The sequence below is a fragment of the Papaver somniferum genome, chromosome 3 (genome assembly GCF_003573695.1).
Source record: "Papaver somniferum cultivar HN1 chromosome 3, ASM357369v1, whole genome shotgun sequence".
NCBI classification, from domain to species: domain Eukaryota; kingdom Viridiplantae; phylum Streptophyta; class Magnoliopsida; order Ranunculales; family Papaveraceae; genus Papaver; species Papaver somniferum.
This window is the reverse complement of record NC_039360.1, coordinates 165,585,373-165,606,434: the sequence shown is the minus strand read 5'-3', so window position 1 is coordinate 165,606,434 and position 21,062 is coordinate 165,585,373. Positions and strand designations below refer to the sequence as shown.

General features: G+C 34.5%; 1 protein-coding gene across 1 annotated transcript; it reads right to left on the bottom strand.

Moving 5' to 3' along the window:
- Nucleotides 1–17,466: 17,466 nt before the first annotated feature.
- On the bottom strand, nt 17,467–18,992 carry LOC113360297. The gene is made up of 2 exons (XM_026603820.1): nt 18,482–18,992; nt 17,467–18,158 (listed from the first exon to the last, which is right to left on the bottom strand). Exons 1-2 carry the CDS (start codon nt 18,990–18,992, stop codon nt 17,467–17,469), a joined length of 1,203 nt encoding a protein of 400 aa, XP_026459605.1.
- Between the last annotated feature and the right edge of the window lie 2,070 nt (nt 18,993–21,062).

The following is a 21,062-nucleotide window of genomic DNA, read 5'->3' as shown; positions in this document are numbered from 1 at the left end:
CCGAACGAGTTTAGAATTGGTTCATCTGATTTCCAAGAACTATGTGATTGATCAAAAACATTCAATAACCATTCATGGTTTTAACGGTTCTACCAAACACAAAGTTCAGTTCTACCTCTAAGTGGCTACTAGGATCGGTCACACTAGTTTCCATAAAATGGATAACTAAGTACCAGGATCGGTTACCACTATTTATGGTACTTACTTGTGATCGGTTGCACAAGTTATAGGATCGGTTACACAAATTACTAAAACTTGTTAACCTACTACAAGGATCGATTACACATCTTGTGATTAGTCCCACCAAGTTCTAGGATCGGTTACCCAATGACTAGGAATGGTCACACCAATTACAAATATCGATCATACCATCTCAGATGATTACTTAAGATTGGTTTCACTAATAAAAGTCATACCGATACATAAGTCAGGCATTATGAATAGTTTTACCAAGATACATAAACAAGTTATGAGCGGTTATACTAAACCCACATATTGGTAACCCAAAGATGTGAAATGAATAACAATACCAATAAGCCTAGCGATTTCCTTTTCGATTCATAAAACAAGTTTATGAATTGTACTTCCTTTAAACGAATGTAAAACATTGTTTCCTAGGACAAAATCTTCACCCATACCCATACATAATTACAATAGCATGCATACGATTATGTCGATGTCTTATATACAAAGTTCAAAAGATAGGCGTTATACTTCATATTATAATTCCTTAAGATTACGTCTAACTAGAGTATAATCATTCACAGCTTCGCAGTTATGTTTTCAATATAGCACAACTTGAAAAATACGTTAAGAATGAAACAATTCAAGTCAAAATATTACTAACCTCAAGAGGAAGGATGATTGTCGTCGATGTAGCTCTTTACTTCTTCACATTCTTCAAGTCTTCGAGTAATACTTTTAAGTCTCATATCCTAATAACTTTCTATCTAAGCTATACAAAGTTGACTCTAGTAAATAATCAAGCGACTCTTTAAATGAGTTTTGGTTCACTAAAATATGACAACCAAACTTGACATACCAACGCTTGGTGGGTTCAACTGAGCAATTCTCTAACAGATGACAATAGCCATTTTCATACACAATTAGCATCAAAGCAATTTTCAAGTTATCGAAATAACCATAACGAAATATTCCAAGTCTACACCAAATGATTGTATCACACAAACCATGTAAGATGCTACTCGGCGATTTTCATATGATCAATATGAACTTGGTCGAAGCGAAAGCTTGCCAACACATATTTCAAGAAATATGTAAGCGAGTTAAACCCAGCTCGAAATCTCAAATGTGTATAATAGAAAACTATATCGTAACACGACTTATGTCTCAATATAGGACATAGAGTAGAAGTAGACTTTCCAAGTGATAGATGAGTTTCAGTCTCCACATAAATTTTTGTTGATGAAGTTCCACAAGATATCCTTAGTAGTTATTCGTCTTCAATGATGAAACCGTGAAGTCTAATGCTCAACTACACAATCTATCCTAGTCGGAGACATCTATAAGTAGACTAGAAATCAAGACTTATAGTTTTGATCACTAACATTGACAAACAAGCTTGAGAGAGCAACGCTTGCGAGTTCGACCGAGCAGTGCTCTAACAATCTCCCCCTTTGTCAATTTTAGTGACAAAACTATCAATACATATAGATACAAAATAAATAAACTTTGTAGCTTCTCATCTAAATGCTTGATCTCCTTGGTTCTTCAACATTACTCGAAATCTTCGTCACTTCCAAGTACTTCAATGATTCTAAAGATGTTCAATTCAACATCATAGTTGTTGAAGATCCGTAGCTATAAAAATGAGAAAACGATAGCTCTCAATCATTGTTATCCAGTGTCATAGTATCATTATACAACATCAAAGTTCAATTGTATCACAACTTTGACAATAATACTATGGTGATACGTATCACTCCCCCTTAGTCAATACTTCATCACACAATGAAACCACTCCCCCTTACATAATGATCCATAAACCATATGCATTTGTAGTGTGAACTACATATTAATTCTCCCCCTTATTGTCAATATAAATTGACAAAGGTACAAAAACTAGTGGGATCCTCATAAAATTTTCATAGAGATACTTCATGACCAAAAAAGAACAACATATCAACTTGTTTAGATGCCATCATATAGTCGAAACTACATGCATTCATCAAGGAGTTTATAAAGATACAAGATAACCCCAAAAATATTCCACAGCCGCACTCCCCACAAAAATTTGGAAATTAAGCACAAGTTTAATTAAGAATTCTTCCCCATAAAATGTCATTCTCGAAAGAACAACAAAAGCGACCTTAATTTTACAAGAAAAGAATGATTTCTTTGGACATTAACAAATCACATAAGAATATGAATTTGTATCTAAAAATCACAATTGAATTAACCTCAAGGAAAATGATCAATTCAATTGGCCATGGTCAACGTAAGAGAACTTGCGGAGCAACAAAGTATATGCACAAAGATGTGGATCAGTGAAAGACCAATACTGCGGAATAAACAAAGATTCATTCTATTTTTCATCACTATTTGCACAATGACATACAATAGACTTAATCTTTGTAAACAAAAGTTCATCCTTACTTCCATCAATACTTGCAGAATGACATAAAAGGCTTAACTTTTGTAGTCAAAAGTTCATTCTATCTTTTATCAATACATTCATACCGACATAATAGAGATAACTTTTGAAAAAGTATGGGACAGTCAAGGTTCACGGACGTAAACAACATATCCCATAACAATTTGCAATATATAAAACCATATAGATTAATACTTCAAAAATCATCTTCCAAATCAACTTTAGAATTTAAATAAATAAATATAAAAACATTGCAAGATGAAAACGTTGGCAATAGCTATGTGTACTCACAATAATGGCTATTCCAAACCCTAGTTAACCTTCTTAAAAATACAAGATTAAATTCTCATAAGAAGTTTCCTAGTCATGAATCAAAAAAGAAACAACCCTAAAAACAAAAACGATCACAAGAAAAAATCAACATTCTTATACGGAAGCTTCATGGGTTCCAAGACCTTCAAGCTTGTGACAGGTGGAATTGACTGCATCTTCGGACACGGTATTCTTCTTGAGACGATTCTCGACATATGTCTTCATGAGGGAGAGGTCAGAATTGACCTTCTTCAAATCATTTCTTAATATATAAAGATTTTTTAAAGTATCCACAAGAAGCAGTTTTGCATTGTTAAACTGGCCGATAAAATCTTGAACAACTTCAGCATAAATCTCTTCATCATCCTCAATATCTGAGTAATTATCAGGAGATTGAGGAGAAGTGTCATTAACTTCCACAAGAGTTCTTTTCTCCTTTTCTTTGAAACCACAACCTTTATCAAGAAAACTTTTTGGAAAGTTACAAGATCGCGAGGGAGATGACATCTTCTAATCAAAAGAAAACCTAAAGTATGCATGCTTAAACAAAAGGTTTTAGTATTGAAATGGTTTCTCAAGGAAAAACAGATTTTAGGGTTTACAGAGTTGGTTCGTGATATGTACCATGGGTAACCGTACGAATGAAAACTTGGCCCCTAAAAAGAACCAAGCAACGATGAATGCAATCCATTGAAATTGTATGCAAAGCAGTGTTTTGTTGAGTGAAAACAGTTTCACAAGTCTTAGCTCAATAAATTTTATATAAGAGAAAAATTTAGAGCATAAGAACAACAATTTTGGACACAAAAAAAATGCTTGACAAAACAAAAGTACAAATACTTATGCAAAAATGTATGTGAATGATAATCCAGCTAAGAACGATAAGAGAATAGCTAGACCGTCAGAAGAACATTTTGCCATCAAGCATACCTGATCATACCTCACTCAACCAGGATTTTTTGAGAGTGCGATTTCAACCTTGTGATCAATTAGCACAAGTATGAGCCTTGAGCTCATCAAATGAATGTTTTTTTCGGTTAAACCTCTTTCTCCTTGGAGGAAAACCATTATGATGTGAAAAGTTATCATAAAAATTACTATCAACAAAATATGAGGCATATTGTGTATTCTTACCTGAAAGATTTTGACTAGAGGGAATTGACAGCCTGTTAATAATCTCTTTATAACGTTCAATTATCATTTTTAGGTTGTCTTTTATCTGTCTATTTTTGCTTCCTTCTTCTGGTACTCTTTTCACAACCTGAACAACATAATCTCCCTTTTTGATAGAAGAAGACCCATGAGTCCTTCTTGAACGAAATGGTTTAGGAAGACTGTTTCGCAATTGAACATTTGAGGAACACATCGAACTGACTGGGGTACACATGGTGAGTACTAAAGCCAATTGGTTTACACATACGAATGTAAGTTACACCTTTGAGAATTAAATCTAAGGTGTGTTGAAGACGATCAATATAATTGCCATTCAACCTAGAATTCCTCTTTTGTTCAACATGTCATTTTGGATCACAAAAGAGACACACTTTCTGACCACCTGAGTGATTAGCTAGAACATTCTTAATACAATTGTTGGGAGATATCTTCCTTCCAAGTGATGTGGATATTCCTTGATTAGAGGAAGGTACATGCACATCTTTTCCAACAGGAAGGGATTTTGATTTTGCTTCTGGACCAGATATTTTTTCCAGTTAAATCAGAAGCAGTTGGTATAATGGTCTCTTTGGAACATTCTTGGATAGAGAGTTTACTCAAAATAAGTTCAGTTTCCAAAGCATCCTTTTTGAGATTTCCCTCAAGAAGAGTTCGTGAAGAACATACTGAGGCGTTTTCCTCTCGAAGGACCTTTAGAAGAGAGTCACGCTCATTTACCATACCAACAAGGACATTGACTTTGTGTTTCAACCGGTTGACATCATCAGCCTGGATTCTAACAAGTCTTAGAATCACTGCACTCTCTTTGGCTGCTTCCCTTCTTGGATTGATAGTGAAGAGCAAATTACAAACTTAAAGAACATCCTCCTTGATTTTGATATGGTGTCAGATTTAAAAATAAATTTCAAGAAGAGTGGTTTGGTGGTTGTAGGTAACTCTCAATATGCTGATTCTAGTGTCATGATTTTTAGTTGTTCAAGAGTGTAATTCCCCCTGAATTATCTTGGCATTCCTCTTGGAAGTAAATCAAAATATATCATTGTTTGGGAGGTTGTCTTACAAAGATTTCAGCAAAGATTAAGCACTTGGCAAAGAAGATATCTCATAAAAGGTGGAAGGTTAATGCTCATTAAAGGTGTGTTGTCTAGCCTTCGCATTTATTATCTTTATCTTTTCCATCTTCCTGTTACTATTGAAAAACAAATGGTAAGCATTATGGGGAATTTTTATGGGGGTCTTCAAGTACCTACAAGAAGAATTCCTGGGTGGGATGGAAGAGAATAAGCTTAGATAAGGAAAGAGGTGGTGTAGGCATCAAGAAGTTGAGACTAGTTAACAAAGCACTACATGCAAAATGGGTTTGGAGGTATGGCAGAGAGGAAAAATCCTTATGGAAGTTAATAGTTCACTAGAGGTTTGGTGGAAATGTCAATGCTCTAGTTCCTACTGATTGTTCTAAACCAGTTGGCAAAAGTGTATGTTCTGGGATACTCAAATCTAAAAGCATTGTTCAACAAAATTCTCTATTCAAATTCAAAGCGGCAACCGAGTTTTATTCTGGCATGATAAATGGATAGGTCTGTATTTGGCCTATTTTTTCCAATCTCTTTACAAGATCTCCAGAAATAAGCATGGTACTTTAAGAGAAATGTTTGTTTTTCTGATAACATTCCAGCTTGGGACTTCAATTTATCAAGACCTCTTAAAGATGTTGAAGTAAACATGACAACTAAAATGCTTCAACTAATCAACATTCCAACTCTTGTTGATGACGGTGATGATTACTTATGCTGGATCCCTGGTAATTCTTTCTATGTGAAATCATGTTACAATGCTATTGAGGATGATGATTTATTGAGTTTCTACATAAGTGCATTTGGAATCCAAGAATTCCTCAAAAGGTAATGTTTTTCACTTGGTGTATTTGTTATAATTGAAGCCCCAACTTTAGATTCCTTGAGATAACGTTATTGTGATTAGTGGGTGCATAATGTGCAAAAAGGCTCCTGAATCCAACAATCATTTGTTCATACACTGTGAGGAAACTAGGAAATTGTGGAATTTCTTCTTCTCTAGTTCAGATTAGTCCGCGTTTTTAAAGAAGATGTTAGGTCAAATATATGGGAGTGTGAAAAGACGAGGGTACCCAAATACACCACAATCTTTTATTTTGATCACAACCTATACAAGACCCACTGTTTATAAACCTCTTGAAGCAACAATCACTCAAGGAATATTTCAACACAATGTCCACTTGAAATAGGGTTGGTCCAAACTGGCCTAACACGTGAATAATTATATCAGACAAGTGGAGAAATCCAATACACTTTGTGTGATCGTCTATGGATATGAAATCGAACAATACAACAACAAAGTGTTCACTTGATAATAGTAAAACCGTATAACATAAATATCAAGTACCTAGTTAACATACAAGTGTAATTACTTTAATTATAATATAAACACAATTATAATGCGGAAATAAAGTAAAGCACACACCAGAATTTTGTTAACAAGGAAAACTACAATCTTGTGGAAAAACCCGGGACCTAGTCCAGATTTGAATACTCAATGAATTAAGACGCTACAAAAAGTAAACCTGCAACTTCGTGTAGACTATACTAAGTAAACTAAAATCCTAGTTACTCAGCTTCCGCAGTATTCTTGTTTTCATAATATCTAGCAGAACCAACGTTCTAAACAGATATTTGAAACCCAATATCCTAGCAGAACGGACGTTCTCTTTAGGACTAGATCTAGAATATCTTCTTAATGATTCACAACAACTTCTTCTTCAAATCTTCAAAGTCTTCAATCTTCGATTTAATCTTCAAAGTAACAACCTGCAAAAACAAACTTGATTCCTTATTGATTTGTCTCACAGAGCGGAGTCTGTTAACAATGGCAAATCAATGATTCTATCTTACTGATCTAGAAAGACTTAGATCCGTAGAAACGTTGATCTTTGATCTAGTTTGAGTGAACCTTATATCATAATAGAAGGTTCTCAAGAATAAACAAACTAGGTGCAATCAAAGATTCAACAACCGTTAGTCAATCAAATCAATCGAAAACAAAAGATAAACTGCAATTATCTAGTTTCCCACCAACAATACTAATAGAGATTCTCAATCTCAAACAAAACTTTAAACAAAGCGGCCATAAGAGATTTCGCCTAATTAGGTTACTCTCCTCTCCGAATAGGCGGTTTCACCAGTAACAGTACAACAAAGGAAGTTTACTGTCACGAAGGATTAGTTTGTTCGAAATGCAAACTTCAAGTATTTATAGACAAGGAAGTTTGGACACCAAGGAATTTTCAAAACCGAAAATATTCTCAAGATATTCTATAATAATTTCCATATTCGGTTTTCATAATTCCTGAGAATGCTCTGTCCAAAATAATGATCGAAAATCTCCTTGGAAAATCTTTAACTAGCAAATGCACATTACTAATTCTTATTTTCCATATATGATTAAAAACCTTAATTAAAATATTCGTAACTTATTTAATTTCGATCCTGGGATTTACTTCCTTCTTAGCCGTTAAGGAATATCTTTGAACAATAAAAAATATACGCATTATTGCATGTGTTCAAAGTGCGTCGACATCCTTTCTTTGTAAGTCCTCTTTCATACTTACTCATTTGAAACCGATTTACCACTCTTTCAAACAAGTTTAGAATTAGTTCATCTGACTTTCAAGAGCTATGAGATTGATATAGAACTTCTCAATCACAAATCATGGGTTTAACGGTTCTACCAAAACAAGTTTTGGTTCTACCTCCATGTGAGTACTGTGCATAGTCACGCTAGCTTCCCAAAATTCGGTTGACTAGGTACTAGGATCAGTTCCCCACATATATATGGTATCTAACTAATATGTGTTTCACATGTCCATAGGATCGGTTCCCCTTTGCCTAAAAACGTGTTGCACATGTCCATAGGATCAACTCTCCTTTCTTCTATAAACCTTGCTGCACCCCATACAAGTATCGATTCCCCTTTGTGCCGTGTTGCACCTCTTATTAGGATCGGTTACCCTTTACCCAGTGTTAGGCCTTACAAACTGCACAAACTCGATCATACCAGCAGGTGATTACTTAAGATCGGTTTCACTAATAAAAGTCATGCCAATACAAAAGTCAGGCTTCATGTGAATAGTTTTACCAAGAACACAAACAAGTCATGAGCGGTTATACTAATCACACATATTGGTCGTTCATAAGATATGCAATGAAGAACAACCCCAATAACGCTTGGCGATTTCCATTTCGGTTCACAAACAAAGTTCATGAACTTACTTCCTTAAAACACATGTAACAACATTGTTTCCTAGGATGCAATCCTCACCTCATACCCATACATAATCACAATAGCATTCATACGATTATGTTGATGTCTTATCTACAAAGTTTAATGGTTAAGCAATAAACCTTGTATTGAATTCCTTAATACTATGTCTAACTAGAGTGTAATCATGCTTTGCAGTTTTGTTTTCAATATACACGACTTGAAAGACACAAGATAGATATGGAACAAGTCAAGTCATAGTTACTAACCTCAAGCTGAAGGATAATGTCTTTGTTGTCTTCAATCCATCTTCAGATCTTTGTGAGTAACTGGAGCACAAAACTTCTATCATTTCTAGTCTAACCTATCGAAGTTGACTAGAGTTTACATAATAGCGACTCGAGTTTTGGAACTAAATATGACAACCTATCTTGACATACCAACGATTGGTGGGTTCAACCGAGCAGTGCTCTAACAATCTCCCCCTTTGTCAATTTAGTGACAAAACTTTATACATATGGAGAAACAAATTACAAAAATAACTCAGTCTACATACGTTACATTCACATTTCAACAACACAAAAACCTGGAGATATTCAAACCATAAATGCCGTTGTTGATATTATAATAACAAATCTATATTACTCCCCCTAAAGGTAAGATAGGTAGATTTTCAATCCACACGTATTTGTTATACCAATTCATATGACATGTTACTCCCATTTAGTCCGTGCTTTCACTCTTTCGTTAGATAAACGTTCAAGCACCATTGTTTTTTCTTTAGCGATACCAATCAATATAAAATCAATGCCAGTATCACCTATTTACTCCATATATTTCTCCCCATTTTTGTCACAAAAATGACAAAGAAACGAAAAAATAAAGGACAACACGAAAAGAATTTTACAAATCTCAAAATAGACTTGCAGACCTGTAAAGTTAGGCATGAGGGTTCCACACATCATGTTCTGATAACCAATATCAAAACTGAAACTACAAGTAGTTTTATTTTGATATATTATCAAGGAACCAATTGTCCGAAACAATTTTTCCAATTTAGTTTAGCAAACCAAAAATCAACTAAGCATTTTAGTCCCTTTGCTAAACCGATTGTTCAAAAACAACCGCTTAATTCGATAAGACCAAAATAAAGATAAACTCTATTTTCCTCACCAGGTTCTAATTATCCATAAACTTAGACCTTTCAATTTTAAACAAGACAAGTACTAGGTTAGTTAACTAGCATTTCTTGTTAAGGCATTCGATTAGACTTGAATAACCGAAACCTCACTTCGATAAGTCTTACTAAGATCAAAATTAACTTAGTTTCTCTTATCCGGAATTGAATTGGACTAAACAACTCATCCCGTACACCTTTTATTTCGTTAAGCCATAAATAATTCATACAAACCAAAATAAATCAACTTGCATAATTATTCACCTCAACCGGAAGCAATTGAAACAACATAGACATTAAAAGCACCGCAATTGCACCGAAATTTTGTAAGCCTAAACAATTGATACCATACAAAAGGAAGATAACAATAGTTCTTCTTAACCGGAACCAATTAAATCACACACAACATCAATTGTACCGAAATTTTGTAAGCCTAAACAATTGATACCACACAATAAAGCAAGATAACAATAGTTTTTCTTAACCAGAACCAATTGAATTACACACATCTACAGACACATCATGAAATAAACATCAATTGTACCGAAAATTTGTTAAGCAAAAGAAAAATATATGCAATAAAATCATGCTTTTCTTAAACAGGAAAATGATTAACTAACAAATTTGTTACCTCAAATTTTCACATCCTCTTTTCCTCATTGTTTTTCTCATCCTTTCGCAAAGACATAAGAACAGCAAAAGTAACCTTTACCAGAGAAATGTTGAAATGGTTTTAACTATTACGTGCCAATAGTAATAAGCTAATACCAAAGACTCATATGTATACTATATACATAACTTATGAGAAATAAATTGATAATAGTATAATCGTGACTCACATATGGGATTAATTGTCATCATCCTTTTATGATTATTTGATTAAGCAACCCAACAAGTTAGATATGAAATCCGCTAAATCAAAAGTCACAAAATCATAAAAAGGTAACCGAATATGAGACCTAGCTCATATAACGATGACAACACGGAGATACATTCATTTGTTCAAGAACGTTTAACACAATATTCTGAATGTCATGAGTATTGAAACTTATCATTCGAGTGTCATCATTGTGACTATCTTTTGATACCATCCTGGTTGACTTTAGAGAAGACTTTGGACTCCATTTAGAAATGGGTTTTGCAGAAGCAGCTTTGTTCTTCCTATTATTTTTTCCTGAAATCCAAGATGAATCTCTTGAGGAAACATTAGGGTAACTGAAATGTTGAAAACTCTAAGAGTTAGCCTTTCTCCAATTTGGAACATCAGATATGGTCTTTACAAGGTTATCTCTCCTTTTGTAGTTTGAGCGATTCTGAGAGAACTTTGTAGAAGTCTGATAAGCAAACTTTGAACTATTATTACAATTTTGTTCATTTTTAGGAAAATGATGTCCTGATTTAGCATTATTGAGTTCAGCCAATTTTGCGGAAACACGTGCATCTATGGCTTTTTCATTCCTTTTACGGAATATGCATCCTATTTCCAAGTGTCCTTTATTTCCACAATAAGAGCAATGCTTAGTAACATACGAACCATGGGGTTTAGTGTTACCTTGTTGTGGATTTTCTTTCATTGGAGTTTGACGGATTTTACGTTTTCCGTCTTTTGATGAAGATGAAGGTGCTACAGATTTTTCTTTTATGGAAGAGAAATCTTTTGTGGAAACTTTTGAAGCAATTTCTTCCGCAGAGTCTTTAGATTTTACAAACTTTGTTTCCCGTTTAGTATTCAAAGTTTGTCTACCTTTGTAGCCCAATCCTCGCATGTCACGAGGAACTCTATTTGAATTCAACATTGAGTCAAGTTCTTTTGTGCTACTATCAAACATTTTCAAGTCCGTTTTTAGACCCATATTCTCTTTTTCCAATGTTTTTATTTTTTCAAGAGCATTATCTAGATCAACCTTAAATTTATCAATTTGAAATTTGTAATCTATTTCAAATTCGATAGAATTACTTACCTTAGTGTTCTTCAGGTTCTCCAACTATGTGTATAGCTTCACTTCTCGATCATGAGTTTCTTCGATTTGCTCTCTGTAACATTTCACGCATTCACGATAATGCCCACCATCAATAATCTCTATATCGTAATACAGATCATCAATTTCCTTTTTCAATCTTTCATTCTCTTCACGAAGATCACAGTTGAGTATCTTTGGCTCTGGAGATGCTCGATTATCATCTTTCTCAATTTGTTTTCTGTAATCTTCCAAGACTTCAAGATAAGTTTGAACATTGCTTACACGTTCTATATCCTTATATAGAATATCAAGTTCCCTTTTAAGACTTTCATTCTCTTTGCAAAGTTTATCACATTTAAGTGTCTTTGATTCTAAAGTTACTTCAGAATCCTTTTTAGGTGTGCATTCAACAGTTGCATGAAAAGCTTTGTTCTCTTGATCCTTGGAACAATTAGAACTATCAGAATTATTTTGTTCTTTATTCTCTACACACTTATGTGATTTTTGAGAAGGAAAAGAATTCCTTTTCTTTTGTCTTAATAACTTTCTAAATTCTCGTGCAGTCGTATCAACACTGCAATTCTCAGTTTTTGTATCTGAAGAACAAGTCTTAGTTACAGCTTTAAGGGTAATACCCTCTTCATTCTTGAATTGGTATTCAAGGTCAAAGATCTTTAATTTACCAACTAAAGCGCTTCTAGATAGTGTGGAAAGATCATTAGCTTCCATGATGGCATGCTTTTTAGATTCATATCTTGCTGGTAAAGACCTTAGAATTTTACACACAATATCTTTATCTAAAATAGTTTTTCCTAAAGCATAAGAGGCATTCACTATTTCAGAAAGTTTTTGATCAAACTCATCAAAGGTATCGTCTTCATCCATACGAAGATTTTCCCATCTAGAAGATAGGGTTTGAAGCCTAGCTTCTTTTTCAGAGGCATTCCCTTCAAATACGATATTAAGAATATCCCAAGCCTCCTTTGATTTTTTACACTTAGTTAATGATGATGGAGGTCTCGAGTTACAACATGTCTAATGGCGTTTAATCCATAAGAATTTTGCTTCGAAAGCAATTTTTCTTCATTAGTGAATTCTTTCAATTCCTTTAGTCTAAACTTAGTGGTTGAGTTGTTGACCAGTACTTTTGGGTGTACATACCCATCAATAACTAAAACCTAAGTGTTAAAGTCATGAGCTTGAAGAAAAGACTGCATAGCCATTTTCCACCATAGATAGTTTGAGCCATCAAACCTTAGAGGTACGTTAACCGAATCAATTATCATTTGATTCACAACTTTATATGTTGGATAACACCAAACACGTATTGTTAGATCTTTTCGTGTTTGCCTGCTCTGATACCAATTGAAAAGACGAGGGTACCCAAATACACTACAATCTTTTATTTTGATCACAACCTATACAAGACCCACTGTGTATAAACCTATTGGAGCAAAAATCACTCAGAGAATATTTCAACACAATGTCCACTTGAAATAGGGTTAGTCCAAACTGGCCTAACATGTGAATAATTATATCAGACAAGTGGAGAAATCCAATACACTTTGTGTGCTCGTCTATGGATATGAAATCGAGACAATACAACAACAAAGTGTTCACTTGATAATAGTAATAAAATCTTATAAGATAAATATCAAGTACCTAGTTAACATACAAGTGTAATTACTTTAATTATAATATAAAAAAAATTATAATGCGGAAATAAAGTAAAGCACACACCAGAATTTTGTTAACGAGGAAAACAACAATCTTGTAGAAAAACCCCGGGACCTAGTCCAGATTTGAATACTCAATGAATTAAGATGCTACAAAAAGTAAACTTGCAACTTCGTGTAGACTATACTAAGTAAACTAAAATCCTAGTTACTCAGCTTCAGCAGTATCTAGCAGAACCGAAGTTCTCAATAGATATTTGAAACCCAATATCCTAGCAGAACAAACGTTCTCTTTAGGACTAAATCTAGAATATCTTCTTAATGATTCACAACAACTTCTTCTTAAAATCTTCAAAGTCTTCAATCTTCGATTTAATCTTCAAAGTAACAACCTGCAAAAATAAACTTGATTCCTTATTGATTTGTCGCACAGAGCGGAGCCTATTAACAATGGAAAACCAATGAATCTATATTACGGATATAGAAAGACTTATATCCGTAGAAACGTTGATCTTTGATCTAGTTTGAGTGAGCCTTATATCAGAAGAGAAGGTTCTCAAGAATAAACAAACTAGGTGCAATCAAAGATTCAACAACCGTTAGTCAATCAAATCAATCGAAAACAAAAGATAAACTGCAATTATTTAGTTTCCCACCAACAATACTAATAGAGATTCTCAATCTCAGACAAAACTTTAAACAGAGCGGCCGTAAGAAATTTCGCCTAATTAGGTTACTCTCCTCTCCGAATAGGCGGTTTCACCAGTAACAGTACAACAAAGGAAGTTTACTGTCACGAAGGATTAGTTTGTTCGAAATGCAAACTTCAAGTATTTATAGACAAGGAAGTTTGGACACCAAGGAATTTTCAAAACCGAAAATATTCTCAAGATATTCTATAATAATTTCCATATTCGGTTTTCATAATTCCTGAGAATGCTCTGTCCAAAATAATGATCGAAAATCTCCTTGGAAAATCTTTAACTAGCAAATGCACATTACTAATTCTTATTTTCCATATATGATTAAAAACCTTAATTAAAATATTCGTAACTTATTTAATTTCGATCCTGGGATTTACTTCCTTCTTAGCCGTTAAGGAATATCTTTGAACAATAAAAAATATACGCATTACTGCATGTGTTCAAAGTGCGTCGACATCCTTTCTTTGTAAGTCCTCTTTCATACTTACTCATTTGAAACCGATTTACCACTCTTTCAAACAAGTTTAGAATTGGTTCATCTGACTTTCAAGAGCTATGAGATTGATATAGAACTTCTCAATCACAAATCATGGGTTTAACGGTTCTACCAAAACAAGTTTTGGTTCTACCTCCATGTGAGTACTGTGCATAGTCACGCTAGCTTCCCAAAATTCGGTTGACTAGGTACTAGGATCAGTTCCCCACATATATATGGTATCTAACTAATATGTGTTTCACATGTCCATAGGATCGGTTCCCCTTTGCCTAAAAACGTGTTGCACATGTCCATAGGATCAGCTCTCCTTTCTTCTATAAACCTTGCTGCACCCCATACAAGTATCGATTCCCCTTTGTGCCGTGTTGCACCTCTTACTAGGATCGGTTACCCTTTACCCAGTGTTAGGCCTTACAAACTGCACAAACTCGATCATACCAGCAGGTGATTACTTAAGATCGGTTTCACTAATAAAAGTCATGCCAATACAAAAGTCAGGCTTCATGTGAATAGTTTTACCAAGAACACAAACAAGTCATGAGCGGTTATACTAATCACACATATTGGTCGTTCATAAGATATGCAATGAAGAACAACCCCAATAACTCCTGGTGATTTCCTTTTCGGTTCACAAACAAATTTCATGAACTTACTTCCTTAAAACACATGTAACAACATTGTTTCCTAGGATGCAATCCTCACCTCATACCCATACATAATCACAATAGCATTCATACGATTATGTTGATGTCTTATCTACAAAGTTTAATGGTTAAGAAATAAACCTCGTATTGAATTCCTTAATACTATGTCTAACTAGAGTGTAATCATGCTTTGCAGTTTTGTTTTCAATATACACGACTTGAAAGACACAAGATAGATATGGAACAAGTCAAGTCATAGTTACTAACCTCAAGATGAAGGATAATGTCTTTGTTGTCTTCAATCCATCTTCAGATCTTTGTGAGTAACTGGATCACAAAACTTCTATCATTTCTAGTCTAACCTATCGAAGTTGACTAGAGTTTACATAATAGCGATTCGAGTTTGGGAACTAAATATGACAACCAATCTTGACATACCAACGATTGGTGGGTTCAACCGAGCAGGTCGATTTGATACAAAAGTTTGCAATTACCTTTATTCCAAATGTTATTAACCAAGTGGACCATGGCATTTTGGTAGTGATTTCCAAGTTCACCTCAAGGCTTCTGTGCTTTTTTACCTTTTTATTTTCCAGTCATTTGTGGACGTTTGTTTTGACGTTGTCATTTCATTAATCATTATAAAGAGGTTTGAGGTAGATATTGAAGAGCTTCCATAGAAAATTGACACTTCCACATAAAAAGTGCCCTCTTGACATGCATCAGAAGTAAAAGGCCGAGAGATCCCTGGAAAACCATGTCAAGGCTAAAATTGACGGACATCATCATTAGAATTGAATGATTTTTGGGGACCATGGTTTTTTTTTGGGACCATGGTTCTATTTTTGGCAAGACATTTAGAAGTAAAATGAAGACACCCCTTATCCAAATATTTATGTTAATACCAAAATTACCCTTTCTAATTAAGTTTGTGTAATGATTAGTTAATGTAATCATTAGTTAGTGTAATTAAGTTAGATTAATTAGTGATTAGTGTAAGATTAAATCAATATTATTTTTCTTAAAATTAAGTTATTGAGAGGGAAGAAGAAGGAGAATATAAGAGTTGGAAAAACTCAATTATTTTTTTATTTTTTGAATCCGAACCTTCAAACCACCCAAGCATATACTTCAAATTTAGTTTTTTGTTGCTTAAATTGGCCAAAATTTTCTGAAAATGAGAAATTTTATAGCTTGATTTGGGATAAGTCAAACAAGTTCGGCTACAAAAACTGAAGAACAGGTAGCCGAACTTATCTGCTAATGTAGCTCGGCTAATGTTCACGAAAGCGCAGGTAGCCGAACTTAGTTCTAATGGAATTTTTTGCTTTCAGAGAAAAGTTCGGTTATGAGAAAAAACTTGCGATGTAACTGAACTAAATATATAGGGAATTTGGTCAGGAGAAAAAAATTGCGACGTAACCGAACTTAATATATAGGATTTCAGAGAAAAGTTTGGTTAGGAAACTAAAAGTTCGGTTAGGAAATTAAAAAGTTCGGTTAGGAAATTAAAAGTTCGGTTAGGAAATTAGAAAGTTCGGTTAGGAAATATTTTTTTGTGAAACAGCCGAACTGTTCTTCATGTTCTTCGTTTCCAGCTAGTTCGCAAAGTTTTTCCTCAAAATTCCTAACCGAACTTACTACTGTAACTTCCATTTTCAACCTATTTTGATGATTGCTACTCAAAATTTTCAATCAAAAACAAATTAGAAGTAATGGGTTTGTGGGAAAATACTTATGGACGGGTTTGTTTACAAAAGATTGATTAATCGACAATAAAAATTCAATGAATCGACGACGATGAAAATTTCATGATTTTGATTAGATTTGTATATGATCGGGTTTAGATGATCATAAATTGATGAAGAAGAGAAGAAGAAAAATTGTAGAATAGGGGAAGAAGAAGTTGTAGAGTTATAATTTTAATTAGGTTAAAGGGTAAACTAGTCATCTTTACCTTTTAGGACACCCATAATAACTGTAGGGCAGGTGGCCTAATCAATTCATGGTCCCCAAAAAAACAATGGTGCCCAAAAAATCGTTCTTAGAATTATGCATTTTTTTTTTGAGAATAAGGCATTTCATTGAAAAACTAGCACTCCAAAGGAGTCCCAAATACATACGAAGTAGAGCCATCTAATATAGAGAGTTGTGTAGTTCTACTTATATTAGATTTATCTACTGCAAGTTGTTTGAAGATACAAGTCGGAGGGAGAATATCCCAGTCCATGACAAAAGATAGAGTTTTAGCATATTTAGCAAGTGAGTATGCTGCTTCATTTCCTAATCTAGGCACAAAATAAATACCCCAAAGGTTATGGCAGTCTCTGGTGATTTTAGAGGCTTCATTTAATAGATCTTTACTTCTCCAAGAGATCTCCGAGTTCTTTCCTACTAAGTAGTTGAACAAGCTTTCTCAATCCCCTTCAATGCTGAAATTTCCGATATTGTTTTCTTTAGCCCATACTGCTGCCTGGTAAACTCCTACTGCTTCTGCTTCATGTGGATTTGTTGAGAATGATGATCCTGCTTTGCCTCCTTCAAAGATTCCCACATCATCTCGCAAAATTAAAGCAAAGCTTGAGGGGGTTATAGCTGAATCCCAAGATGCATCAATGTTAATTTTGTGAGTGTTAGTCTCAGGTGCCATCCAAATAGGTCTAGATGATGTATGTCTACGCTGCTTAGCTTGTTTAGTGTCTTTTCTAGTCCAAAAGAGAAGATGTCTTTGGATATCCTGAGATAATTGTGTTGATGATCTATTTTTAGATTCAAAAACTCTATTACATCGTTCTTTCCATGTCATCCACATTTTTGTTAAAGCTAATTCTAAAGAAATTTCATGCCTTGGGTTGTGAATCCAATCTTTATAAAGGTTTAACATGGAGGTAGAGGGATCTAGTTGAAGAGAAATGGGGTTCGGAGCTGTTTCCCAAACTTCTCTAGCATAAGGGCAGTGGAAAAATAAATGTTCCATGGTTTCTAGATCCTCACCACACAAAGTACAGTTAGGATGAATGTCATCGACTTCACCATAAAGATTCACATTTGTCGCAGTGACGTTCTGCAGACATTTCCAAGTAAAAACTTTAGCTCTTTGAGGCACTTCTAATTTTCAAACAAATTTCCAGAAAGATTCAGGTAAAAGAAGGCTAGTTATGTTTGTCACTGTTTCATTCAATTTATCATACATCGATTTAACAGTGTAATCTCTAGTTCTAGTGAGAGTCCATCTTAATTGGTCTTGTTTTGGGTTTCCATCCACATGTAGAAATAGGTTCATGTGTAGTATTTTTGTTCCTATGGCCTCAGGGAAGGAATTTCTAATGAGAGAAGTGTTTCAAGACAGATAATTAGGTTGAGAAGATCAGCTACTAAGGATAGATGATTATTAGACGAGTTTTTATATCTTAGCAAAGTGGTAGTGAGACCTGGTAACCAATTATCCTCCCATAGATTAACACTTAAACCATTACCTATTTCCCAAATACTATATTTCCGGATAAGATGTAATCCTTCGCAGATACATTTCCAGATCCATGAGATCCTAGTAGAGGGTTTTACTTTTAGTGGCGATTTCTTTTTGAAGTACCCATTTCTCAATGTTTTAGCCGAAAGAGAGTCTTTTTCTTTTATAAGTCTCCAAACCAATTTGTCCACCATATTAAGATTAAATTTGTGAGAATATCTAAATCCTAAACCTCCCTTATGTATAGGTTTACAAAGACTTGGCAAGGTTTTTGGATAAAACCCTCCAGAGTTAGTATCCTTTCCCCACCAGAAGTCCCTTTGAATTGCATTTGTTTTCTTAGTTATAGTCTTAGGGATTATGAAACATCCCATTTGGAACGTAGGGACATTTGCTAAGACAACTTTGATCAACACCATTCTACTAGATTGTGGCATGACTTTTTCTTTCCAGCCTTTTAACTTAGCTTCCATTCTTTCTATAATGAAGTCGAAGGTTTTAATTTTCGACTTATCAATGAAAAGAGGTGCTCCTAAATAAGGGTCCTTAAGATTCATGTGTTTGATTTTTAGGATTTTAGACATCATCCTCTGGTGTTTTGGTTCAACTTTTTTGCTAAAACAGACCCCATATTTCTCAAAGTTAATAAGTTGTCCTGAGGCTTGACTGAACTTATCAATGGCTTCTAAAAGGTTTTTACATTCCAGTAGGTCATATTTGACAAAAAGTAGACAGTCGTCATCAAAAAAGAGATGGGAAATCGGTTCACTTTTGGGTGTTATTTTAACACCATGAAGAGTTTTATTTTGTTCTAAAGAGAGAAGATTTCTAGAGAAGATTTTCATACAGATGATGAATAAATAGGGAGAAAGAGGATCCCCCTGACGTAATCCTCTAGAAGGTTTAAAAAACCTACCAAGAGAGCCATTAAGAAAAACAACAATTGAAGTCGTAGAAAATCATTGTTCAAGAATGTTGCAGACCTCTTTACTGAAACCTAGAGAAGTAAGAGCTTTTATAAGAAAGTTCCAATATACTCTATCGATTGCTTTAGACATATCAATCTTAATTCCTAAACCTCAAGTTCTAGTTTTTTCTTTTTAAAAGAGTGTATTATTTCATGGGCTACTACTTGATGGACACATTTTTGTGTCCGTTTTGTCTCGATTCTATTTATTGATAGTGCTCATTTTTGTACTTATTATGGTGTTTTATGTGTGTGTAGGTATTTTTGGCCAACAAACATTTTTGGAAAAATCGGTTCGAAAAGTTGTCTAAAGCACCCAGAGGAAGTGATATTGGCACCCACAGTTCGGATAAGGGGCACCTCCAGAACACCCCCAAGGCATCTGATATCGGCACCCCTACTCTGGATGGTGGCGCCACCTTTTCTTCACCGTTCAAATATAGAAACCGGCGGAAATAATGGCAACAACGAAGTGAATTTGGAGTTGGATTTCTCGGCAGTTTTGACGAGATTCAAGGGCTGATTTTTGTTGGTTTGGACCTGTTAGAGCATACATGGTAGGTGTGATTGATTGGACCGAACATATTGGGTTTTATAACCATGTTGGAGCGAAACGGAGGAGGTGGAAGTTTATCGAGTTCTGTTGGCGACCAGGACATTTTTAGTCGGAGTTCTGACGTGGAGATGGATTGGATTCACTTGATTCTTCAAAATAGGGATCGTAACCCCTTTAGATTCGAAAATAGAGGAGGAAATCATCGAGTTGGCTAAAACAGGGAGGTGAAGTTTTTCACGGGATTTTGGTTGAATATATAGAAACTATCTAATGGAGATAAGGAAAGTAGGATTGCTATTTGATTCGATAGTATCACAAAGAGAATTTGAGACGTTAAAGACCAATATCCAAGGATCAATCAATTTCCGATCAATAACCAAAGGTTGGATTTCACAATTGATAAATACAACGCACAACCTGTGATATTTCAATTATATAACAAAATATAATGCAGAATAGAAATAACACAGACAACAGAAGTTTTGTTAACGAGGAAACCGCAAATGCAGAAAAACCCCGGGACCTAGTCCAGATTGAACACCACACTGTATTAAGCCACTACAGACACTAGCATACTACAAACAAACTTCCGTCTGGACTATAGTTGAACCCTAATCAATATCACACTGATTCAAGGTACAGTTGCGCTCGTTACATCTCTGATCCCAGCACGATACTACGCACTTGATTCCCTTATCTGATCTCACCCACAACCAAGAGTTGCTACGACCCAAAGTCGAAGACTTTAATAAATAAATATGTATTACACAGAAAATTCTACGATAAAAGATAAATATGTCTTCCACAGATAAACCTACAAGTTTGTTCCGTCTTTTAATAAAAATCAAGGTGAATAGGAACCAATTGATAAACCGGACTTATATTCCCGAAGAACAGCCTAGTATTATCAATCACCTCACAATAATCTAAATCGTATGGTAGCGAAACTAGATATTTCGGAATCACAAACGATGAGAAGAAGATGTTTGTGATTTATTTTTATATTGCCCTATCCGATAT